General features: G+C 37.0%; 1 protein-coding gene across 4 annotated transcripts; it reads left to right on the top strand.

The window, feature by feature from the left end:
* On the top strand, positions 1–25,740 carry SYPL1 (synaptophysin like 1). 4 transcript variants are annotated; one of them, XM_033439119.2, is made up of 6 exons: positions 7–175; positions 15,442–15,534; positions 15,996–16,120; positions 17,435–17,642; positions 22,379–22,567; positions 24,148–25,740. In XM_033439119.2, the coding sequence occupies exons 1-6, from the start codon at positions 107–109 to the stop codon at positions 24,280–24,282; spliced, it is 819 nt and encodes a 272-aa protein (XP_033295010.2). In that variant the 5' UTR covers positions 7–106; the 3' UTR covers positions 24,283–25,740. The 4 variants fall into 4 exon arrangements, with proteins under 4 accessions (XP_033295014.1, XP_033295010.2, XP_033295018.2 ...); XM_033439127.2 differs by having other exon boundaries at positions 41–175; positions 15,474–15,534; XM_033439123.2 differs by lacking the exon at positions 15,442–15,534 and having other exon boundaries at positions 1–175.
* The last annotated feature ends 1,222 nt before the right edge of the window (positions 25,741–26,962 follow it).

The following is a 26,962-nucleotide window of genomic DNA, read 5'->3' as shown; positions in this document are numbered from 1 at the left end:
AGCCCTCCCCGCTTGCCCTTTCTCGCGGCAGGGCAGTTCTGTCTTGTCGGTCCCCCTCCTCTTCCGCCCCGCTGTCCTGATTCTCTTTCCCTCCTTCCCTCAGAGGATGTCCTCCTTCCAGCTCAACCTCAACCCGCTCAAGGAGCCGCTCGGCTTCATCAAGGTCCTCGAGTGGGTGAGTACAGCCTGCGACCCCCGGACGGGGAATCGCGCCGCCGTTCCCGCTCCGGTTCCGGCCCGGCCGGCGTCCTCGGCGGGGCGGCTGGGGGCTCCGGGAGACGGGGTGCGGCTCGCTCCGCGCGGGGGAGCGAAGCCGCCGTTGTCCCCGAGACGGGACCGGACGGGACTGGAAGCGCGGGGAGGGGACAGGAGGCCGCGGCCTGGGCCTGCGCGGGGCGGGGACGCCGCGGTCGGCGTCGAATCACGGGTCCCTCGGCTGCCTCCGTCCCAGGCGGAGCCGCCCTGCCACACCGAAGCTCACCTCTGGGTATCCCTCGGGGAGTGGTGGTTTAAATTTCTCTTTGGCTTCACTGCTTTCCGCAAGGGAAGAGAAAACTTCCTCTTGCGGTCTAACCGAAACCCGGCGGGCCGGAGTAGCACCCCGGCCGGCGCTGCCTCTGCGCCTCCGGTAGAGCCCGTGCATTTCTGCCCCGTGCGGACTGGAGGCCGCGCTCCGTCGAAAGCTGGTGTGCCTTCCCTAAGTGATCTGACGAGCTCTCGGGTCTTAATTTGCTTTTAAGATTGGCCCCAAGTTAAAAATGGATAAAAATAAACTGTGGGTCAGGGAAGCGGGCGGGGGTGGGCGGAGTAGGGGAGAAGGTCTAAGCAAAATGCGTTGTTAGTCCGGTCGACTGAAACACAAGTTAGGAATCGCCATCCAGTTTGTTTTAGGTATTTCCCAGCAACATCCTGCAGTCAGCTCTTAGTCCTTCCCTGGGAACACTCTCAGTCATTAGCATCAAAGCAGATTTATTACTTCGACCTTGGTGATGATCAGTCACTTTGGAGGAGTTGGTGAATACACCAGGCACTGCACAGTGCCTTCGGAGTTCGTGGCCTAGGACATATTCCAGTGGTGGTTTTCAGGCCTGTATTAATAGGCAGCTGGCATCTGTCCAGCGTGCAGGCAAGTTGCTTGTTTAGCCAGCAGCATTTACATCCGTAACTCTTCAACCCCGTATGTTAGTGATAAAGTGGTGAAGAGTAAGAACTTAGGATTTTCTGTTTTAAATAACCTACGAGGATGTTTTTAAAAGTAACACAGAAGCTCACATTCTCTAATGGGTGCTCAGTCCTGATTTCCTTCCTGCACCCAAGGGTTCCTACGTTTCCCCCAAAGTTTTACTTGGTGTTTTCTGAAAGCTGAAATAGTGCTAATTTCACACAAATGTTTACTTTAAAGACACCTAAATGTATATATTTAGGGTTCTGTTAAGCCTAAGCCCAGATTTAAATATAAAGAAGATTCTTATTTGAGTATATAAAAATTTTAAATTGCAGGATGAAAAACACATTTAACTGAGCTAATCAAATATCAGGTTTAAGAAAAAGTCTTTTATACCTAGTAGTTTAATATCATTGAGGATTATAATTAAATTTATAATTAACTTAAAATTTCACTTAAATAAATGAAGAGGCAGTTGTTTATATTTATGCTTATATTATTCGTCAGTTTTTTTAAATGTAGACTTAATTTTTTTCTTAATATTTTAAAACAGTGATAAGTTTATTAGTGATCATAGGTCTGACATATTTTGAAAAATGTCCGTTTTAAGCTTAAGGAAATATTACTTTCAGTTTGAACAACTTACTATCACACAAGAGAATCTTTTATGAAAAGAGTATTCGTTGTTCATGGTGTAGAGAATATTTATTCAAATATTTGAATGTGTATTATATACAGGTGCTGAGCTAAGCACTAGCACTAGACCATGTGAATAAAACATGGTCTTTTCCTCATGACCTAATAAGAAAAACATGAAAACAAATATGAATATGCCATATGGCCAATACTATAATAAAGGTATAGGCAAAGTGTAGTAGGTGAAAGGAAGGAGAAATCGATTGCTTGGAGGTGCTAGAGAGAATTTCAGATGAAAGAACACTTGAAGGATGAGTACTTGTTCACTTGGGGAATGGTTGGGGAGTGGCTTTCCAGGCAAAGAGAATCTTACGTTCAGTGGTGTGAAAAGTTGAAGCAGCATAACCCTATTTGTGAATTTAAAAGTAATTGGGGTTGACTGGAACGTATACCGGGAGGGAGGGTGTGGTTTGAGATGATTCTGAAAGGTTTCAAAGGGCTTGCAGAATAGTTTGGAGTTTATCCTATGGGCCAGTGGTTCTTAATCCTTTGGGTTAACCTTTGATAATCTGGGCCCGTTCCTTAAGAAAATGCATATGTGCAGGTACAGAATTTGGGGTTGTTTATCGTACAGCTTCCATCTAAGCCCAGAATTCCTACCGTGTAGGGTGGATTCACTCATTCAAGAGTAAATAAACAAGTGAATAATATAATTATATTTGCCTTTTAGAAGTTTTTATTTTGTCAGCAGTGTGCGGAATGAATTGGAGAGGAACGGTCATAATTGAAGAAAGGGAAATCTGTTATTTGAAACATAATGAAGGCCTAAAACTAATCGCAGTGGGACTAGAAAAGAGAGGTTTAGAAATTTGAATATATTTGTAGGGTGAAGAAAAGAGAGGGCTGTAAGATGACTGCCATATTTCTGACTCGGATTAGTAGTGGCACATCTGTCTAAGACAGATCACTAAGGAGAAGCAGCAGATGTTTGGTGGAAGGTCAGTAAGTTTTGAATGATTGAGTTTGTGGTCTCTTTAAAGCATATAAGTGGAGGTATCCTGTAGGCAGTTAGATACATGGATCTAGAGTTTAGAAGACAAGTATGGACTGGAGATTCAGCAGGTATTTGGCAGCAAAGGAAAAAGGTATTGTTAGGAAGTTGGAGAGAAATAACATCTTAGCATCACTATTAGAGATATTTCAAGAAGAGAGTACTCAGCAATATTAGGTGCAATAGGTTAAGAAAAATAATTACTAAAATGCATCCCTTGATTTGGGTAATCAAGAGGCTTTAGTAAGAGCAGTTTCGGTAAAATCAGAAACCAGATGGTAGTAGGCTGAATGGATGTATGGTAAGAAAGAGAAGACAATGAGAGTAAACCACTATTTGACTGTGAAGATGGGAGAGATTGGGTGGTAACCTATTTTAAAGATGGGAATGAGTGAATGTGTGTGTGCGCTGTAGAGAAGAGACTTGTGAATAGAAGGTCTAAAACAGAGGCAGAGAGGCATAAGACAAGGCTCTAGAGGAGAAAGGCTCATAGTAGGAATTTTTAAATGTGTTTTGAATGAATTGGTCAAGTTTCATAAGGTGTTGATTGAGATTACCTCTAAAAATAGTCAATAAATACATTTACAAACAAATCTAAAATTTAGATAAAGGCTGCTTACTATCCATATAACTAGAAGAATAATTCCCCAAATCAGCTTACCTTTAGCAATGTTCTAGAAGATGTTAGACTAAGATATAACCTGATAATATGTAACTTTCAAGGGGTCACAAATATGAAGGCCTCATAGACTTGAAGGCAAGTACCCAGTAAATATTTATTGACAAAATAAAAATACAGTCACCAAAGCAGAAGCATTTCTATTTTGCTTCTGAACTGTAGCCACCATGCCTCTCTCTCTCTCTCTCTCTCTCTCTCTCTCTCTCTATATATATATATATATATATGAATCTACTTTAATCTACTTCTGGCCCTTAGTTACAGTGCCTGGCAGTGACATTGCCTTAGTTCTGTTTGTGTAATAAGTACTCAGTAAAGGTTGAATTTTTGTTGTACTTATATGGGAATAGCAATACTTCACAGGGCTGTTGGAATGACTGAGTTATAAATATGTGACTAATGATAATGTATTTGAACAGGTCTTAGTAGGTTCTTCAGAACTGAAATGCTATGTTTCTAGGAAGACTAGATCCAGACAGTGGATACAATTTGAGCCCTATATGACTAACATATCTTCCGGTCCTTCAAGATCACTAAGTTCTCGTTTACATATTTTAAACTTTAGAAATGGTTATTGTAGACTTTTCATTTGTTTGCGTGTTTTCCTGCTTTTAGCAGCCTGTCAAGGTAATAAGATAAAATTTAGGTGAGATTAGATGCCCCATGTGTAGGAGTTGAACATGGAAGTAAAAGGCAAGGGTTAATGTTATCAAAGCAGCTTTTTCAATTATTTAATATTTTTCTAGTAAATTTTAATTTGGATCTTACTTTGTAGTCAGTTATCACTAGTATTTAGATTAAAGTTTTTCATTAAAATGACTATCTCCTTTTAATATTGAACACTGTGTTTTGGACTTTTTTGCTACTTAGGGTGAACACTGGTCAAATGTTTAGCTCTAAATAAGTCTAAGTAATATGCTTTCCTAATTCTACACACACAAAATTGTGGAAGAGATACTGTTTGGGAGTATATAAAGGAATTACAGACTAATTAAGTTGAATTTTAGAATTATGAATATTTTTGTGCTGGCCAAGTTTACTCTCAGTGTTAACAGGAGATATTTATTGAGTTCAATATATGTTCTAGGGCTTTACCTGTATTTTCTCATTTAATTTTCTGACAACCTATGAGGGTTGTTATCTCTATATTACATGTTACCGTTGTCATCTCCATGTTACTGAGGCTTAGAGAAATTAAGTAATGTACTCAGATCCCATGATTGTGATTACTACATCCTGGACTCAAACAGTCTGTTCTTAGTCTTTTCAGTAACTTACCTTTGTGTTTCTGATTGGTCTTTTAATAAATTAATGAAGAGATTACCCAAAATTTCAGGCTTAAGAAACAAAAACATAAGGTACCTGAAGTAATTTTTTTCTTGTTACATGCATGTTTATAACAGGATCTTAGGAGGAGTTAAAAACAAGTAGGGTTTTCTTGATTCATTTATCAAGTTTGAATTTTTTTCTGATTTTATACTTATAATTAATGAGCAAATTCAAAAGAACATTTAAAAACATTACTTTGGGGTAAATTATTATCCAGGAAAATTAGTGTGAAAAACGATGAGAAAGAAAACCCATAACCGTTTGAGCATTACATATATCAATTTGTTTAAAAAACAAACTTTCAGAAATACGTACTAGTTTATCTAAAATACTCTAAAAGTTTAGTCATCCCAAGTAGATTATAGGATTTTTACAAACAGGGACCATGTTTTATTCTAATTTTGTGGTTATAACATAGCACAGAGGAGCAGCCTAGAAAATACAAATGATATTACAGAGTATAGGGGATGAGGCATACTCAGAACGATATTTTTTTCATCCATTTGCTTAATACTTAAATTTTTAGGCTGTCTATGGCACAGACTACCTTTTAAGAAACTTACCTTTCTCTTAACCTTGCCATTTGTGTTCACTTTTTTCCCCTATTGTAGAAAGGGAAAAAAGGATTTCAAATGGCATTTTGTGCCTACCAGGACTCTATATACATGTAAAACTTGTAATAGACTTACTGACTTACCACTATGCCTTTGCTCTCTGTTTCTTCTACCCGGAATCCTCTTAGTGTTTGCCTTGAACCCTCTCATGGGATATACTAGATGTTTTTTTCATAGACTATATATATATATATATATATATATATATATATATATATATATATATATGTGTGTGTGTGTGTGTTGTCAGTGGTTTTAGAATGTACATATATACACATACACACTCACTTCACACATACAAATAGCAATCTCTTATAAAACATTATAGGGAAAATTAAGATAACAGCAGTGCTTTAATACAGTGGTTCTCAAAACACTTTGGTCTGAGAACCCCTTTATACTCCTAAATATTGAGTGCCTCAAAGAGCTTTTGTTTATGGGGTTGTATCAATTGATACTTACCATGTTAGAAATTTAAGCTGAGACATTAAAAAAAATTTTTTTTTTAAATAACGATAATTAATCACTTGAAAGTTTGATTACATCAATGGCAACAAATGCTGCTGGTTTTCCTTGAAGTGAAAGCCTCATCTTTTTCAAGAAAAAGATCTGACAAATATGCAAGTCTGAATACCTATATTTTGTTTATTACTTATTTTTTCAAGTAAAAATAGTATTTAACGAAAAAAGTGACTAGTTCAGCAAAGAACTCAGTTGTTTAAATGCTTTCCCTGCAGACCACCATTGTATTTAGGTATGCCGTAAAAGTGGGGTTTTTTGTTCGGAGTGGATTTGCTAGATCATATGGCAACTCTATTTTTAGTTTTTGTTTTTTTTTTTCCGCGGGCCTCTCACCGTCGCGGCCTCTCCTGCTGCGGAGCACAGGCTCCAGACGCGCAGGGTCAGCAGCCGTGGCCCACGGGCCCAGCCGCTCCGCAGCATGTGGGATCCTCCCGGACCGGGGCACAAACCCGCGTCCCCTGCATTGGCAGGTAGATTCCCAAACACTGCGCCACCAGGGAAGCCCTATTTTTAGTTTTTTAAGGAACCTCCATACTGTTTTCTATAGTGGCTGCACCAGTCTACATTCCCACAACAATGTAGGAGGGTTCCCTTTTCTCCACATCCTCCCCAGCATTTATTATTTGTAGACTTTTTGATGACTGTTGTTCTGACTGGTGTGAGGTGATACGTCATTGTCCTTTTGATTTGAGGTTCCCTGATAATTAGCTTGAGCATCTTGTCATGTGCCTATCAGCCATCTGTATGTCTTCTTTGGAGAAGTGTCTATTTAGGTCTTCTGCCCATTTTTTGATTGGGTTGTTTGTTGTTTTGTTGTATGAGCTGTTTGTATATTTTGGAAATTAAGCCCTTGTCGGTTGCATCATTTGCAAATATTTTCTCCCAGTCTGTAGGTTGTCTTTTCAGTAATAAAAGTATTTGCACATCCTACTTCATCACACAGAATATTAAGAAGACTCAAATGTCAGGATTTAATAAAAATAACAATTTTTCTGCTTCATCGAAGGCATTCTTAAGTAAAACTGGCTTTTTTTCTTTAACTGCAAATGCATGGCAGTGAAATAACAGTTTGATGCTTTTGCTGATTCTTACTAAAGCCCAGCAGTTTTACCCACCAATGCTTTTGCGCAAATCAGCGCAAATGTCAATGTAGTATAAAAAGCAAAAAATGTTGTAATAATATTGTAAAAATATTTTTGACCTCATGGACTCCTTGAAAGAGTCTTGGGTATTCCCTGGGGTCCACAGACCACACATTGAGAATTGCTTTTCTAATACAGGATAAACATCATTGGCGACCAGCAATGGAATGGAAATATGGGTGGGAGAAGGACTGTTCCCGGATCTGGGAAATAAATCTGAGAAAAAGCTTCAACCTATTGTTTGGCTTTATAACTTCCATGGAGTGGAGTACTTAAAGAAGTAGAGAGAGAGAGAAATGGCCCCCTAACAAAGACCTGAATCAACCTACCTGCTTAAGGTCTGGATTTGTGTTAACTGCAATATTCTCCTATGTTGGTAGTTTGCGGTCCCATTATAGGATAAGGTATTTGTGGAGTAGGGCAGGGGTCCCCAACCCCAGCAGGAGGTGAGCGGTGGGCGGGCGAGCGAAGCTTCATCTTCCACTCCCTGTCGCTTGCATTGCCACCTGAGCCATCATCCCACCCCCACACACACACCACCCCCGTCCAGGGAAAAATTGTCTGCCACGAAACTGGTCCCTGGTGCCAAAAAGCTTGGGGACCGCTGGAGTAGGGGATTAAGAAGGCCTGGTAGAAATGACCAAAAAACTACTGGGAGGGAGATGACTTATAAAACCACTAGACCAGGATGGGGAAGCGGGGAATAACATACTCTCAAGTTGAGCTTACATCAAATATCCTAAAAAAAATACATGAAGAAAACTAATGTTTGCTTAAAAGCTCAAATTATATCAGTGGCAACAAATACTATCAGTTTTCTGTGAAGTGACAGACTCACTTCAAGATAGCCATCCAGATCAACAATCAGAATATTGATTCACTCCAAAAGACATAAAAATAATAGAACTGTCTGAAATGATTTTAAAATAAGTATATTTAGGTTCCTCAGAGATTTCTAGTTCCATACTCAGGTTAACAATTGTTTAAGAATAAAGGTGACATAAAGATGTTTTCAACAGTAATAATTGAGCTAGCAAAAATCTTCTAGCTATTTATTTCAGCAGGAACTCAAGTTTACTTCTCATGATCCAAATTCTTAAGGGTTTTGGAACTGTACTAGAAGGCTATTTAGAGCTTTCTATGATTGTACTTTCCAAGCAGAGGGAAATAATAGAAGAGTGAAATTGAAGAACTTTGAAACTGACTTCACTGCTCAGTGCACAGTGGGAGTAAACTGAAATATTAACGTCAATAACAAAATGTTTTTTAAAATGAATATCTTTGGTAAATGCTTCAGACTTTGATTTAGAAAAATCAATACCTTGGCTCTAGGCATTCTAATCTGACTGATTGTAAAGGCAAACATGCTATGATAGTTCATTTAAGTACTGAATGATCATTTGATTTAGTAAAACAGCATGCATTTGATTTGGCACATAAACCCTCATATACAATATACTTTTCGATCTATTAATATTTCTGAAGATTTCAATTACATCATTTTCCTGAACAGATTAATCATGAAATTAAATAGCAGTGAGGACCCTGCAACTAGAAACGTGAAAGATACCCATAAATTAGATGAGTACCAGTGTTCCCCAGTAGAACCCTCTGTGAGCTGAGCAGGGTCTGAGAATAGGAACTAGGAACTCTGGCTGACTCTGTCATTGTAAGATTTTATACACAAAGCCCTAGTATGCATCTATAATTTAGATGCATGTTTTACTATGTCATTATCTTAAGGCATATTATTTATATACACTCAGGGTAAATTTCATTCATATTTCAAATTTTAAAAAATCCTTATTTCAGATATTTGTCTAATAATTTCTTTTTCTCTTTTTCTTTCTTCTTTTTTTTCTTTTTTTTTTGCCAACTTCTGATCTGATTAAGTAGAATCTGTTTTTACCTGGTAATGTGACTCATGAATGCAGCTCATAGAGGGTATTAATGCTTCTACTTTCTCTTTTGGACATGAGGTTTTGTATTATCACTCAGTAGTTTCTGTAAAGACTTTTTTTTTTTTTTTTTTTTGGCGGTACGTGGGCCTCTCACTGTTGTGGCCTCTTCTGTTGTGGAGCACAGGCTCCGGACGCGCAGGCTCAGCAGCCATGGCTCATGGGCCTGGCCGCTCCGCGGCATGTGGGATCTTCCCGGACCGGGGCATGAACCCGTGTCCCCTGCATCTGCAGGTGGACTCTCAACCACTGCGCCACCAGGGAAGCCCCTGTGAAGACATTTTTAAGCCACCAGTCCATTTTGTGAAGGTTAGTTTGGTTAAAAGTAAATAATTTATTCCATAAAGACACTTAGCCAGGCACACTCACATTATTAAATGAACTCTAAAAGTGGAAGAATAGGTGAAGGTGTCACTGTCTGTCCTTCCCTGTTATAGGACTTCCTTACCTTCAGGATACCAGCATACTGCCCCGACATCTGACTCTCTGACATACAGACCCAGCATGGGTTTCAGCAGTATGTTAATTTTAATAAAGCTTTATTTCCTTGTTTAAGTCTAAAAGTAGATATAAATAGGCATATTTTCTTCTTGTACACCAGTTAGATGAGTACTCCAGTCTATTTTAGAGAGTAGTATTCTAGAGGACCAGATATTAGATACAGAATATAGATATTCTAGATATCTAAATTAGTGAGGCATGTCTTGTGTCACTAATGTGGGTCCAGTGGGCAGAGAGATAAGTAGAACTTGAGACTGTCATAATGAATATGGAACTTTTTGACCTGAATAGAAGCTTGCTGTCATCCTGTCCCTGGATTCTTACTAGTTACTGTACAGGTGGAATTTCATATCAGCAGTTTCAGTCATTCTTTATGGGATAGAGAGAGAAGGGGGAATTAGTTTCATAAGTGGCAAGGAAATATAAATCAGCATACTAGAACACCTCATTTTAGACTAGAAGTACAAACGGAAGTGCTGCTAGGAACCCCTCATAAAGTAAATGAGTGAAACAAGTGTTTGGGAGAAAAAAGAATAGTGGAAGTTCATTGATTACTGGTAACTAACACGCATTCTGAGGGTTGTAGAGACAATAGAGAGTGACAGCAGTCTGGAAAGCACATACCCTGTCTTAGGTGTCATCTGTCATGCATTTCCATGTGATTGTTGCTTTATGGGGATATAGGTCTGATACTGGCATATCTTTATCCACACCCACACAGGAAATCCAAATTTTTATGTGCAGCATGCTGATATGAAAATATTGACAACAAATTCACATTTTTCATGAATACTGGGAAAACCACAATCTATCTTCTGGCCAGGTTTCACCCATGGGCTGCCAGTATATAACTTCTGATCGAAATCAGAGTACTAGTGCAATATAGGGAGAGGTGAGATGGTTGGATAGTTTACTCTCAGATTGTTTGTACTTCATTTAGTAAAAAGTGTGTACCTTATCCCTTTTTTCCCATAAGATAAAGACCAAAATGGCAAACATGACATTTATTTATCCTCATAACAAAAAGACAAGCTTGAAATAATGAGTATTTAAGACTTGAAATATGGTTTTATTTGTACATTATTGGCAATTGATTTTTTTTCCTTTAATTAAGCAGTTATTTAGTGAGCATTTGGTGTATGTCAGGCCTACTAGGTAGGCACTGAAAATCCTGAATAAAAGCAAATGCAAAGACATGACAGTCTGCCAAGGGAGAGATAAAAGCAGTAGTCTTAAAAGCAATAAGCTGTGGTACAGTGTGCCATTTATATACTAATTTTTGTATTAAATGGGAAACTAGTTTTTATCATTTTTGCTTTTGGGTTTTTGTTTTGTTTTGTTTTTCTAATAAGGCAAGATACACAAGAAAAATGCCTATAATAGAAGTAGTGAACTCAAGTCCATCTATTCAGCCCAGGAGACAGAACAGTACCACCACAAGGAACTGGGCAGGACCTTAAAGGATGAGCTTGTTGGAGAACTAGGGTGGGGGCAGAGGTGGGGAATCTTGGCAGAATAAACACGCGTATCCAAGACATAAATACTTGGTGTGTTTCAGGAACAGTAAGTACAGTATATAGTGCAGTGTGACAGAGTTGTACAGGACCTGGCAGGGAGTATAGCGTATAAATCTAGAAGGATAAAGTTGAGGCTACCTCAGCCCTGCCTCTTATGCCAAATTAAGAAGTTTGGGCCTATGGACTTCCCTGGTGGCGCGGTGGTTGAGAATCTGCCTGCTAATGCAGGGGACACGGGTTCGAGCCATGGTCTGGGAGGATCCCACATGCTGCGGAGCAACTAGGCCCGTGTGCCACAACTACTGAGCCTGCGCGTCTGGAGCCTGTGCTCCGCAACAAGAGAGGCTGCGATAGTGAGAGGCCCGCGCACCGCGATGAAGGGCGGCCCCCACTTGCCCCAACTAGAGAAAGCCCTCGCACAGAAATGAAGACCCAACACAGCAAAAAAAAAAAAAAAAAATTAACTAATAAACTCCTACCCCCAACATCTTCTTAAAAAAAAAAAAGAAGTTTGGGCCTAAAAAGATCTGGAAAGCCATTGAGGAAATCTCTTCAAACAGGGGGGTGACATGACCAGATTTTTATTTCATATCAGTGTGACATCACTCTAAACAGCTCTGTCTGATAGAAACACAGTGCAAACTACAAATGCCAGCCATACAGTAACTTTAAGCATCTTACTAGCCACATTAAAAGAGTGAAAAGAAACAGGTGAAATTAATTTTAATAATACATTTTACTTAACCCAGTATATCCAAAATATTATTGTTTCAACAAGTAATATAAACAATTATTGATGAGATATTTTACATTCTTTTTTCATACTAAGTCTTCATAAACTATGGTATATTTTACACTTACAGCCATCTCATTTCAGACTAGCCATTTTTAAAGTGCTCAGTGGCCACATGTGGCTTATGGCACCTTACTGGACACTGCAGCTCTAAAGCCCACAGTAAAAGATGAACGGTGTTGGGAATGAGTTTAAAAGTGAAAGGAGGAGTCTGTTGGTTTAGTCCCAGGGAAAAATGGTGCGGGCCTGAACAAAGACAGTGGCAGGAGTGATGTAGACAAGTAAACAGAGCTTTTAAAAGAATGGCATTATACCCTGTGTAATCTTTTTTTTTTAATTCTTTTTTTTTTAATAGAAATTTATTTATTTATTTATTTTGGGCTGCATTGGATCTTCATTGCTGTGCGCAGGCATTCTCTAGTTGCAGCGAGGAGGGGCTACTCTTTCATTGCGGTGCGCAGGCTTCTCATTGCGTGGCTTCTCTTGTTGCAGAGCTCGGGCTCTAGGCGCGCGGGCTTCAGTAGTTGTGGCACGCGGGCTTCAGTAGTTGTGGCACGTGGACTCAGTAGTTGAGGCTCGTGAACTCTAGAGTGCAGGCTCCGTAGTTGTGGTGCACGGGCTTAGTTGCTCCGCGGCATGTGGGATCTCCCCGGACCAGGGCTCAAACCCGTGTCCCCTGCATTGGCAGGTGGATTCTTAACCACTGCGCCACCAGGGAATACCCCCTGTGTAGTCTTAGGCAACTTTTTTTCTTTCCCACTCAGCGTTAGGTTTCTACAATTCATCCTTGTTGAAGTAGGTAGCTGTAGTTTGTACATTTTCATTGCTATGTAACTTCCCATTGTAAGTACTGTATATCAATATAGTTTATCTACTTTCCTGTTGCTTCCCCTCCCCATATTTTGATATTATAAACAATGTTACTGTGAACATTCTTGTGCACATGATGTAGTACGCATGAGCAAGAGTCTCTGTTAGGTCTGTAAACATAGATACTAATCGTTTGTGACATTATCGCAAATACTTTCTCCTAGTTTATAGCTTGTTTTACATTCAGAAGCTGACTTGATTTTTAAAAAACCCTCTTTTTCTGTAGTTGAATTTACTCTATGGTTAGCTTTTTTTTTTTCTTAAGAAATTCTTCCCTTCTTTGTGATCACAAGTTTTCTTTTATGTTGTCTTCATAATTTTTAGACTTACTTTTTACAGTTAAGACTTTAGCCCATCTGGACCGTCCTTCCTTGTGTTAGTTATCGATTTCAAATAACAAATTACCCCAAGCTTAGCACTTAAAACTATAGACAGTTTATCATCTCACAGTTTCTGTGGGTCAGGAATCTGGCAGTGGCTTAGCTGAGTTGTTGCAGCTCAGGGTCTCCCAGGAGGTTGGCTGGGGTTGCAGTCATCTCACGCCCCCCTCTAGTTAACTAATATGACTGTTGGCAAGCCTCAGACAGTATACTTTCAAGGTCCCTCACATGGTTGATGGTAGTCCTCAGTTCCTTACCACATGAGTCTGTGAGTTGCCTGAGTATCCTCCCAACATGGCAGCTGGCTTCCCCCAGAGCAGGTGATTCAAGGGAGTGAGAAATGAAGACAGAAGCTGTAATCTCTATTACCTTACCTCAGAAAGGACATCCCAGTCCTTCTACCATATTCTGTTCACTAGAAGCAAGTCACTGTGTCCTATCCACATTTAAGGGGGGAAAATTAATCTCCACCTCTTGAGGGGAGGAGTATCAAGGAGTTTGTGGTGACATCTTTAAAACCACCATTCTCTTTTCCTTAGTGCCCTACAATGCCAGCTCTGTTAGCTATAATTTGTCTATACGCACAGATCTGTTTCTGGCCTCTTTATTCCATTGATTCAATTTGTGTATCCTGTTTCTTTTTTCTAATTCTAAACGTGGGTACATACCCAAGACTCATTTCCTGGCCTTCTGTTTTCACTCTGTGTATTCATGCACATTTATGCTAAGAGGGTATCTATTCTTCTTTCTTTATTTTTTAACTCTTTTAACTGAAGATTCCAAACTATGTGCTGACATTATACCAAACTCTTCATATCTATAACCAGATTCCTTTTCATATATCTCTTCTTCATGGAAAAAAAATTTCGTGGATGGTTATGATCCTGATTATGGCCTGATTCAAGGTCCTGGATGAATCCATGAGGGGCATTATATCAGTGTTCAACAGTATAGGCTTTGATACCAGACCTGTACTGAATTGTATCTATTTGCTGGATGTCTGTGACCTTGAGCAAAACAAAGTTCCTGCCCTCTTTGAGTTTACATCCTAGAGAAAAGTGGGCAAACAAATAATGAAGTACTGTCAGGCACTGGTAATTACAATGGAGGAAAAATAGAGCAGTACAAATAAAGAGAATAGATAGTGTGGGGTGGGAGGGGCACTGTTATTTAACATAGTGAGGTTAGGGAAAGGCCTGGGCTCTGTGATAAGGTCACATTGGAACAGGAAGCTGTGAAGTAGGAAGTTAGCCATGTGTTCCAGGCAGAGGGAATAGTTCAGTGTAAAGGTTCTGAAGGAGTTTATCCCATGTCTTTAATGAATAGTAAAGAGATTTGGCAGGGGAAAAAGTAGCAACGTGAGATGAGAAATGTTAAAGGAGGAAAGGATCTTGTAGACCATTATATGAACATTGATTTTATTTGGAGAGAACTCAGAAGCCATTGGAGAGTTTTGAGCAGACAATAAAGTTTTCTGCCATATATATATATTTTTTTTTTTTTATTATTTTTTTTTTTGCGGTACGCGGGCCTCTCACTGTTGTGGCCTCTCCCGTTGCGGAGCACAGGCTCTGGACGTGCAGGCTCAGCGTCCATGGCTCATGGGCCCAGCCGCTCCGCGGCATGTGGAATCTTCCTGGAACAGGGCACGAACCCGTGTCCCCTGCATCAGCAGGCGGACTCTCAACCACTGCGCCACCAGGGAAGCCCTTCTGCCTTATATTTTTAAAAGATGACGCTGGCTGATGTGTTGACAGTAGACTGAAGCAGGGGCAGGGACAGAAGTAGGGAGCATCAGTTTCAAAGGCTGTCACCATATAATTCAGGCAAGAGGTGATAGTTTTGATTAGGATGTTGTGATGGTGGTGGTAAAAAGTGATCAAATTCCAAATATATTTTATAAATAGAGCCATCAGCATTTGCTGAAGGATTGAGCTCTTGGTCACTACACTGTTTCTGGGCTTTTTGTTTGTTTTGTTTTGTAGAAAATTCGTAAGATACAAATAGAAAAAGGAATTATCTTTTGTCTTCTGTTCAGAGGTGACCACTTAAAATTTTAATGCATAGACTTTTTAATTTTTGTTGTGTGTGTATGCATAGATGTAGACTCATGCACAACGCATTGCTTAAACAAACTTTATATGTATTGAACCATTTTCTTTATCGTTAGATATTTCCCAACATTTTAATGACTGCATAATGTTCCCTTGTGGAATTGAATTACAGTATATTTGATTCCCTGTCAATATTTAGGATGCTTTCAGTTTTTTTCCTGTTTGAATAGAATTTGAGAAAACACCATTACATTTCTTTAAGCATATTTATGACCAGGAAAACAAATTTCCAACTACTTTTTGAGACCTTGAAATACCCACAAGTGAGGCTTATAAGCTCATGAAATAAGATCTCTTCTTTGCTTGTAGTTACCCTTAGGTTCCAAATAAAATACCTCCAATTTACCCCCTTTTGATTTTGATACTAATAAATAAGACTTCCTCTGAATTTCATACTAATATTTAGTGGGTACACTGTAATTTGAGCAAATGTATTTTTTTTTAACTTCTTTATTGGAGTATAATTGCTTTACAATGGTGTGTTAAAATGTATTGTTATATGGGCTGTTATACCAGTTTCTATGTTATACTCAGGGGAAAATAAAATCATATTTGTTGAGAGTTACAAATAAATTTTTAAATAATTTGTACAATCTTAATTTGTAAATAAGAATTCTAAGAATGTTAGCGAGCCAATTTTTAATAATCACTATATTTAAAATTTTAATGACCTATGTTTGGGTACAGTAATGCTTCTTTTCTTTTTTGGTCTCACTTTGTGTAGATTGCTTCTATCTTTGCTTTTGCCACCTGTGGAGGTTTTAAGGGCAAAACAGAAATTCAAGTGGCTTGTCTAACTAATAAATCTGACAATAAAACGATTACAGCTACTTTTGGTTATCCATTCAGGTGAGTTATTTGTTTGTTTTTATGGTTTAACAACTCTTTTTGACTCATTAAAATTTCCAACAACTTACTGATCTTGGGGGGTAGAAATTTTTTAGTTGCATGCTCATTTGTAAGTAGTGATCATTGCTATTGAAAGTGTGGTGCGTGGGACCAGTATCTGTCTGCAGACTATTTTCCTGGACTGTGATGAAATAAATACAGAAAATGACAGTAAGCATTAAGAAACTTTCATATGATGTTGCCTTGACACTTTTATTCTATCATGCCACAGTGGACTGGAAATTTCAGAACAAAACAAGCTTGCTCTATCACCTTAGTTTGAGAGGCCATGTTGTGGAAGCAAACACAACTTATGAAAAATCCAAATTTCTCATGTATTTGCAATTACTAAATAATAATGTGCATTATATAGCTTTAAGACATGTATTTATATAAAGTGAAGAGCTCCTTGTGTTTCTTTCACTAGCATAAAACTTTATTTTCTGAATATTTATTTTATGACTATTTTGTTTGTAAGTTCTGTTTGACCTCAGTATTCATTAAAAGGTTTATTAGGTGTGTCCTGTGTTTAAGTCAGGGTGTGAATCCTCTTCCACTTACTAACTACTTACTTGACCTCTCCAGGACTCAATTTTTCTGTTCAATAAATTTAAATCTTCTAAGGTTGCTTTGATGATTAAATAAAATCTTACATTAAAGATATGTCAAATAGCAAGTGCTTGGTAATCAGTCATTTCCTCTCCATCTCTCAATCCTTCTCTTATAAAATTCCATTACAAGGAACAGTTACAGCCTCTTTGGTGATAAGTGCTTTTGTAATTTATGGATAGGGAAAATTAAAGACTTGGTGGAGTTAGCAGCTAATTAATGCAGAGTTAAAATGTGAATCATTACAACTGATTCTCCTGGTGCTAGTAACACAGACTCTCCCTCCTAGAATGGAATATCATGTCTCAAATTGTAAACCATTTTGTAACAACGCTGTTAATCTGCTAAGTTTTTATTACAGTAAGATAGTATCTGGGTGTGAAAGTGTTTAATTCAGTCTATATTCAGTCTATCATAACCAATTATGAGGTATAATTTATGATTTATGTACATTTCTTATGAAAATTTTAATTTACTTAAATATTTGAATTTTTCATTTTTTTAAAAGAATGTTTTAATATATTTGGGGAGTATTTTTGTGAAATGTTATTTCAATATTCTGCCTTTCTAATACTTCTGTATTAGAAATACAGAAGATGTATTTCTGTCTCTGTTGGAAGAGTCCAAGTAATTCATAAATTTATTTGAGACTTTTTTTTTTAATAGGTTGAATGAAGCATCATTTCAGACACCTCAAGGTGTAAATGTGTGTGATGTAGATTGGAAAAGTCATGTCCTTATTGGAGATTACTCTTCTGCTGCAGAATTCTATGTTACTTTTGCAGTCTTTGTCTTCCTGTACTGCATTGCTGCTCTTCTGCTCTATGTTGGTTACATGAACCTGTATCGTGATAGTCGAAAACTTCCCATGATTGTAAGTAATCACTTTCTTTTTATAAAAAAATAATTTATATAAGATATAAGTATACATTATATTTGAATTTAAATATGGATTTTCTTACACTGGAAAAAAAAGTTCTTGGCATAAACCAAGTTTCATTGTGTTTTGACCTGTGCTTGCCAAGAGGTTGAGCTTGCTCTCCTTGTCATGTTTAACCCAATTCTTGTAGCCTGTTTGCAGCACTTTCTCTGTACTCTCTAGAGTACAGAGGTTTTTTTGTTTGTTTCTAACTCTGTTTTAACCTGGAAAGAACTCAAATATGTGATAGAGCATATTAGGTTGCAAGTAGCAGAGAAATTAAGTAGAAATTAATGCCTTTGATTCGAAGAATTGCTGACCATGCTAGTAGTCCCATAACTGTGTTCCTATTTCTTATCTTTTTTCTCTCTTCTCAAAGAGACCCCCTTTATGCCTTAATACAACTTAATAGTCTATATCAGAAATCCACAAACTATGGAACACAAGTTAAATCTGACTCACTGTTTTCGGTTTTTTTTTTTCAAATAAAGGGTTTTTGGAACAGAACTATACCCAAATAATTTACAGATAGTCTATGACTGCTTTCATGCTATAGTGTCAGAGTTAAGTCATTGTGACAGAGATCAAAAATATTCACTGTCTAGCCCTTTTCAGGAAAAGTTTGCTGACTCCTGGTCTGTGTTCTTATATTCTTTAATTTACAATCTGACCCAGGTAATTCTATAAGAATTATAAAATTTGGCATTAGTGGCATTCATGAGCTAATTTTGAATCTTTAAAATGGCAACAAAGGATTTGGATTTGAAGTCCTGATACCTTTTTTGGCTTCAGGGTCTACTGAGCTAGATATAAAAATAATCTCTGAGACTTAGTTAGTAAAATTGCCCTGGATTATTGGTGGCCAATCCAGAGATAAGCTGTGGTTTTAAACTGGACCTCCACTACCAAAGAATAACTACAAAGTCAGTATTAGTGTTACTGACTTGAAGGGACAACAGAGGTGTTTTCGTGATACGGGTCATTTATATCCTGAGAAAACACTGACCACTGACATCTGCTTATTATTTGTGAAGTTACTTGAAAGGGTAGGCCAAATTATTAAATAACAGGTTTTATTTATTTACTTATTTTTAATTTTTGCTGCCTGGATCATAAGAATGCAGATGGTAAGTAAGGAATAAAACAATATTTTACCCTTCATATTTATTCCATTTCATATATCTGAGAAGAAATTCTCAAACCTGACATTTTCATAAAATATTTCTTGGTTGTTATGTGCCTTTCAAAAAGATAGACATCACCTTTTTTTTTTAATTTATTTTATTTTTGGCTGCATTGGGTCTTTGTTGCTGCGTGCGGGCTTTCTTTAGTTGCGAGCAGGGGCTACTCTTTGTTGTGGTGCGCGGGCTTCTTATTGCGGTGGCTTCTCTTGTTGTGGAGCACGGGCTCTAGGTGCGCAGTCTTCAGTAGTTGTGGCGCACGGGCTTAGTTGCTCTGTGGCATGTGGGATATTCCTGGACCAGGGCTCAAACCCGTGTCCCCTATATTGGCAGGCAGATTCTCAACCACTGCGCCACCAGGGAAGCCCCGACATCAACTTTTTTACTTTGCAGTGCCTAATCAACAGAAATTATGTATCAGTAATTTATAACTTCTGTGAACTTTACAAGACTTATTTTAAAAAAACTATGGTGATCATATAGTTATTATATTTTGTTAAAATTCTTTATAGTTTAAATTCCGAATGAAGACATTTCTTGCCAGTTTGTCATTATCCCAACAAATTTAAGTTAAATCTAGCAATGAGCTTTTTATTTCTTGTATTTTGATTAGTAAGCTTTAAAAATATGACACTTTAAGAAAAATTAATTAATTAATTAGTTTATTTATTTTGACTGCCTTGGGTCTTTGTTGCTGCACGTGGGCTTTCTTTAGTTGTGGTGAGCGGGGGCTACTCTTCCTTGCGGTGCGCAGGCTTCTCATTGCAGTGGCTTCTCCTCTTGCGGAGCACGGGCTCTAGGCACGCGGGCTTCAGTAGTCATGGCATACAAGCTCAGTAGTTGTGGTACGCGGGCTCTAGAGCACAGGCTCAGTAGTTGTGGCACACGGGCTTCGTTGCTCCGCAGCTTGTGGGATCTTCCCGAACCAGGGCCCGAACGCGTGTCCCCTGCATTGGCAGGTGGATTCTTAACCCCTGTGCCATCAGGGAAGCCCTAAAAATATGACACTTTTTAAAGCAGCATTCAGGTCTATTTTTGTAGAGGGTTTTTCTGTCTAATAAAACTATAAAACTGATCTAGTTGTATCATTCAGAGCGTCAAAAGTAACTTTTCACCTCAGAGTAATCAATTAGTGGTCATATAGAGGAATAATCCAGAATTAGTTCCGTAAGTGGTTTTTTTGTTGGTATAATGTATGGTGGATACTTCTTATTTGTAAAAGTCCAGCCTCTAAATTAAATTTTGGATTCTACTTTTAATTTAACTGTATAAATGTAAAAAAATTTTTTGTGTGATAACTAAATTTTTAACTATAGCCAAATACGACATGGATTTTTTTTTTTTAAGTGCTATTTGTTAATGAGGGTATGCTCTTTTATCAATGTTCTCAATTCTCTGCTAAGGTATTTCTAGGAGAATTTCAACTGTGTCATTTAAAAATCAACTTCAGTTTTTAAGTAAATGTAGCACTTTTTTATGGTAAGTAGGAGGAGCGTAAGGGTTCTAGGCCATGTGGAGGGTCGGAAATAGCATAAAGTGAAACTAAACAAAGATAGGGTGTCCCAAATCATAAAGACCTGTTATGAGTCATATCCTAACTTATTGGTAGTACTAGGGCTGTCACAGGCAGGTTGTGCATTGCATAACTCCACAACTAACTGGAGTCCTGAATCGCACAGACTGTCTTCAGAGGCCCACATTTCTCCCACTTCCCCTCACCCTAAGATTACTTCGTGCATCATTTTCAGAAAAGTACCTGCTTTTGAAATACAAGAATGTCATGCCTTAAGCCATCAACGACGTGGACATAAAGAGCATAATCAGAAAAAAACAGTGTATTTTTAATTAGGAATTTGGAAGGAAGAAACCTAAAAATTAAGAGGATTTGACATCTCTTGGTCAAAACTATGAACTTTAGCCCAGAGAGAACTTGTTTAACATGTGATAACCTCATACTAATTATTAGTTCTTCAAAAGGCATTGTATTTCTAGCAAGTGCTTAGAAAATGTTTACCTGCAGCACAAAGTACAGCAGAGTACAGCAGCAAGAAAGGGAGTACTCCCCCAGTGCAAAATATTTAAGCTATAATGTTTCTATTTTCTCTTTGATATACATTTTTTAAGAGGGCCAGTAGCAGTGGGGAGCTCAAATGCAAAATGCAAATACATTGTACCACCATGCTTGTAAAATTAGTCATTGTTTTGGTTCTCTAATTACAAGACGTTTATTCAGTGCCATCTTGACGCGGTGGACAAGCTATATATATCACAGTTTCTATATCTCATACATGACCACTGGTATTTATTCGACATAAATAACTAAAAGTTCGTTGGCAAAAGTAATTTAAAACTAACCAGATTTATTTAAAAAACAAAACAATTTTGTGATAAGCTCCAAAACCCATTTCTGAGCTTGGAAAGATTTTTGCTGCAGATATGTAAGAACTCATAGTCTTGAGCATATCTGAATGCTTAGAATACATAACATTAAAAGATACAAATTTTATATTGTTCCCACTTTGGTTGTTAATTTAAAGGAAGACCAAATGAGGTGGAACTTATACTTTACACTATCCAAATGCAGACTTTAAAAAAGTGTTACTTAGACCTTTGTAGCCAGTACTCGTTGACAGAATTCTAGTTCCCCAGCAGAATAGATTAAGGAAAATAAATTTTTTTCTTTATCTTATTAGTTCAGTAAAAGATTATCCAAAATATTAAAAACTTCAGTCCTATTCTTGGAATGTAATAAGTGGCAAACACTTTCTTAGAAAACATAGTGACAAGGTGTCTTGAGAGAGATTTTTTTTGTTGTCCCTTTCTTAATATAATGCGTATTCTTAAAATTTTGTGGTCATGAATTTAAAAAGAGACTAGTTATCCAGGATGTGTGCTTTTCACGATTTCATTATTAGAGGTAGATTTAACTAAAGTTAGAGGTTTGCCAGAGCAGTATGAGGAAGCAGGTGAAGGGTAAGGGAATTGAGAGTATATGTAAGAGATTATAATGAATGACCTCAGAATATAAATTAAAGAGGGAAATAAGATGAGATTGTAGGTCTCAGTGAAGTCAAAGGATTTTTGAGGTTGGGGTGTCAGAGGGAGTAAGCTAGAAAGAGAGAGGTGATATTGGAGAGGGGGTGATTAAAACAGAGATGATGGAGGTATACAGTTATTAGTGATGACAGGATCCAATATATGATCCTGAGAGGGAGAGGCTTAGATAAGTTGTGGTGAGGGCTGTGTAAAACTTTGATTTCTCCATGTGAAAATCTGACTCCTCAGGAGATAACTAAGTCTTGTTTACTGTTGTATCTCAGGCACTGGGCTGGCAATAGTAAACAGCAGTGTTTGCTCTGTTGACTGTGGCCTTTTTGATGAAGTATGTCATGAAGGCCATTTCTCAGTACCATAGGGTTCATTGTGATCTCAGTTCCTTCATCATGGATTTGAAATTTAGTATCTTTAAATTAACTGTTCATTATTAATTCATACTTATTTTTGCTTTAGGACTTTGTTGTTACTCTTGTTGCCACTTTTTTGTGGTTGGTGAGCACTTCAGCCTGGGCTAAAGCTCTTACAGATATTAAAACAGCTACCGGTCGCAATATTGTCCAGGAACTTCTGCCTTGTAATCAACAGAGAGTGATATGTCATTTTGGCTCTGTGACTAGTATGGGATCCCTAAATGTATCTGTGGTAAGTATGCAGTGTTTATAAAATATGTTATTTCACTTATTAGAAAAACCTTATTAGTGATTCAAGAAAACAGTAGTTTTTAATAAATCTCTGGATGAATGTATTTTATTTTTACCAGCCTTATCAGAATCCTAGTTATCATATAGTCTTTACCTTTATAACAACAAAAAAAAGTTTTTAAAGAAAATTATTACTTGTAAACAGGTTTGAACAAGATCATGGTTGAGTCTTTCTTTTCATTAACATTGATTAGGCAAGACTTTGACCCAAAAGGCACTAATAATAGTCACTAACATTTACTAAGGCTGTGTGCTAAGGTCATTACACTCATATCTTATTTAAGTTATCCAACAATTCTGAGAGGAATGTGGAAAGTGGTATTACTGTCTTCATTTTACAACTGGGAAAAGACGTAGCTCATATGTTAATTCACCCAAGGTGATGCAACTAGTAAGTTAGCAAAGCCAAGGTTTGAACCAGATCTGACTTTAAAGCAAGCCCCTTCTCTAATCTGATTTGCTTTGGGTGTATGAAAAAATACTTTTAGAGTTCCTTAAAAAATCCTAAAATTTTGGTCTATTTAAATTTCAATATTATTTTGTCTGTTATTTTATCCAAATACAGATACATTATTAATATAACAAGGGTATTATTTTTAGGGAGGTCTCATGTCTTTTCAGGAAAATATTTTTCCAGTGGATAAAGTCAGTCCTGCCTTATAAAGCAATTTGATCAAACTTCTGTTTTATAACTTTGTAATCTAAAAGTCTTTATATATATATATTGACAGTGATCTGAGATGGACAGTTTCAGAAATGTTGTTTTTATATCCAAATATACAAAAAGATAGAAAGCAGTTGGCCTTCAGTAATATGATAGTGCTCAAGCTTTTTACCTCACTCTTACCTCATAAGTCACTATTATTCTTGTATTTATAAAAAACCGAAAATAGGGTATCTTCAGTTTGTTCATCTCTGAGACTTTAATCTTCTCAGATTTATACCTAGGAAGGCTAATTTATTTTAGGTTGACTAATGCAGGATGTGAAGTAAAGTTCTTCTGTGACTCCTTTTCTCTTCTGGCTGCAGCTGTGGAAGTAAGGGAGATGGTGGTAGGGGGATAAAGTAGGGAAATAGGAAAAGATGCACAAAGGATGTTTATAACCATTCAGATGGGAGAAAAGTAAAAGCCCTCCCAAAGAAGGAACCATGGATTCCTGTGTTCCTCTTCACCTGGAAGCACTGAAGTCTAAATATAAAGTAATAAAAGGAAGGTTTTAGTTACTTTTCTCAAATTTAATCCCATCTTGTAATAATGAGCATGCAAAAATAAGGTATCTTTTAGTCATGATTTTATATGTTACAAATTTAGAGATTTCATTGGGAATAAGTCATTATGTATCCAAATCTGGCATTGAAATGCAAAGTCTTCCTTTTTTAATTCCACTTTATGTGTAGTTCAAACTTTAAATGAAATAATGGTAGACAGCCTGTAGATATTTAATATTTACAGGAAAACAAAGATAGTTATGAAATTTTAATTATATACTAGATTTTCATGTTTATTTTTCTCTTTCTTAGATCTTTGGCTTTCTGAATATGATACTTTGGGGAGGAAATGCATGGTTTGTGTACAAGGAGACCAGCTTACACAGTCCCTCAAATACTTCTACTTCCCATAGCCAAGGAGGTATTCCTCCTCCAACTGGAATATAATTGAAGGGAGAAGTACAGTACACTGTTTGAAATAGATGTCTATACTATGACCTGTTGCCAACATCTTGAGAAGCATTTTTTGTTTCTAATAAAAGTAATGGCTTTTTCAATAAATTGGTGGGTTTAAAATTTTGCTGCTTTTTTACATAAAGCTTGTGCCTTTCCTAGAAATTTAAGATGTAAATGTATTCTCACATGTGAATTTGAAAATTCTGGGGCCTATTATGAGATGATACACATTTTTAAATGAACAATAATTTCTTCACTAAGTTGTTTGCCTTCCAAAGTGTTTACACCTTAAGCCTTAACATACATCTTCACTGAGAAAAGAGTTATATTGTTATATCATAATAGGAAGAAAATCTCTATTGGAATATACACTACTGTAAGTTTGTACAGATCATATTCCTAAGACCTGTCTTTGTTTAAGAAAGTCTTGATTACGTAAATCATATTTAGAAAAAACATTTAGTTCACAGTTTATATCTGAACATTGTTTATATGTTATGAAAAATTTTTAATACAAAGGCTGCATGTATGTTTTATTTCTGTTTTTCTAAATGACCTACAGTACTTGACAGGTGTACTAAAGTTGTTTTGGGAGTGGGGTTTAGAAATTTCTATTAGATGTATAGTTAATTTAGTAATTCTCTTGCATGAGGTATAAGCTTCCATTGTGTTGGTTATTTAATAGATTGGCTATATAAGTAGAACATGGTTCACCGAGATGTTTTGATATGTATGGGCATTACTCCTAGTGATATTTGTTTGCTGTCCTTTGTTGCTCATACTCCTTCAGTGCAGGCTGAGGCCTCATCTCCTTGTAAGTACAGTAAAATAATCTACCTTTTTTTGCAGACTCTATTCATAGGGTTACAAAAAATGAAGGTTGCCTTTTACTTTTGAAACATTTAACATTTATATTCAATGAAGTTGCTATTTTGAGTTTAGTATTGGTATTGTGAAAATGAATGCAATTTGGATCTCATGTTTCTTAATGTTATTCTTATTTCACAAATGGATAATTAAGGAATTATACATAATAAACAGGGAACCTAAGGGGGCTCTATTATGGGTGTGCTGTCTTTGCTCACACATTTGGGTGTCTTCTGAATATAGGGCTTATTCACATTTTGCTACCTAATATTTTTGCTGTACAGGCCCAGATTTCCTACTACCACATAATTGTTTGTATGTGAAGCACATCTTTCTATTGCCTTATTTTTGTTGCTTTTGTTCATGACAAGCATTGTCAATATGAGAATGTATATCTTTTATGCAACCAGCTTAATAAAGAAGTTAAAGGAAAGAGTGCACTGATTGTTATATTACAAAGGAACTTTCCTCTTAAAGGCATGAGCAATGCAAAATGGAATGGATTTACAAAGCAAGAAATAGAATATCACAATAGTTTTTTTTTTAATATTTGGCAAGAAATAAAAGAAAAAATGCTTTGGAGACACTGGTTCTATCCTTTTTTCTTTCAATCTCATTTTTAAAATGCTTATTTGTAACTTTCAGATTAAGTTTTACTGATAAACCTTTTCTAATTGACTGTCCAGTTGGCAGCAAAGATTCTTGATTAAGAGTGTATGCTCTGGAGCCAAACTGCCTGAATTTGAATCTTGGCTTCACCACTTACTAGCTCATTAACTTCAGGCAAATTACTTACCCTCTGTATGCCTCAGTTTGCTTATCTGAAAAACAGGAATAAGAATGCTAACCTCACAGAGTATTTATGAGGTTGAAGTGAGTTAATAAATATAAAGTCCTTGGAACAGTGTTTAGCATTACTTTATAAATTTTGCCTATGACTACTAAATTCTGATAGCATGTAAGATAGAGATTCTTGAGTCCACAGGGCTAAGGTGGGGGGAGGGTGGTGGTCTTGGGCAGAGAGGTAGGATGAGCTTCAGGATTACATGGGTCTCCCTTTATATTCCTCAGAGTCCTAGATGTTTTGATGTATATTTTTCTGTTGATGTTAGATGTACGTAAAGTTAATGACATTAAATGTTAATAGCTAATGAGATCACAGTAGATCTAGGAAAGAGGCGATTCTGTTGCCTTTCACTCTCTGATTTTGAGTCAACATTACAGGGTTAAGTGATTTATAGGATAATTTCCAGGACAGAAGCAATAAAAGCTTTGACTTACTAGGTGATAGGTTGCAAAGAATTTTTTGTAAACAGCGTTATTACTAATGTTTTTGTGAATTGAAGTCACTTGGATAAAAATACTTAATTTTTAGTCTACTGTAAATGTTAAGGTCAGTTGCTTGTTATGTACTTTATGTTTCACACTTAATTTAAAAATTTAAAATTGTGTAGCATTTAAGATGGGTAAGTATAAGAAATAGTATATAACCAAGTCTCCACCACTAAAGAAAACAGATGTTAACATTTTGTTTTATTTATGTCAGATTTGGTTTTGTCTTTTTAAGGAAATAAAACATTACAGATACAGCCTTTTCCCTACTGAAGTAGATTTTTCTCACCTTTCACTATTAGAAATAGCACAAATAGCACTGAAATAAATACTTTTGCAAAACGTGTGAAGGCTTCTCTAGGACATATCACTAGAAGTAGAACTGTTGGAATGTGAGGTATTCACATTTTCAGTTGTAACCTAGGTATTACAGAATTGATCAATAAGGTGCATGTATCGTATCAGTTTAGTC

This window comes from Orcinus orca, chromosome 9 (assembly GCF_937001465.1).
Source record: "Orcinus orca chromosome 9, mOrcOrc1.1, whole genome shotgun sequence".
NCBI classification, from domain to species: domain Eukaryota; kingdom Metazoa; phylum Chordata; class Mammalia; order Artiodactyla; family Delphinidae; genus Orcinus; species Orcinus orca.
This window is presented reverse-complemented; position numbering and strand designations above follow the sequence as displayed.

Excerpts from the sequence above, each read along its gene's own strand:
- SYPL1 (XM_033439119.2), top strand. The coding sequence starts at position 107 with ATGTCCTCCTTCCAGCTCAACCTCAACCCGCTCAAGGAGCCGCTCGGC. Across the intron at positions 17,643-22,378 it reads GTCGAAAACTTCCCATGATT|GACTTTGTTGTTACTCTTGT; the intron begins GTAAGTAATCAC and ends TTTTTGCTTTAG. Across the intron at positions 22,568-24,147 it reads GATCCCTAAATGTATCTGTG|ATCTTTGGCTTTCTGAATAT; the intron begins GTAAGTATGCAG and ends TCTCTTTCTTAG.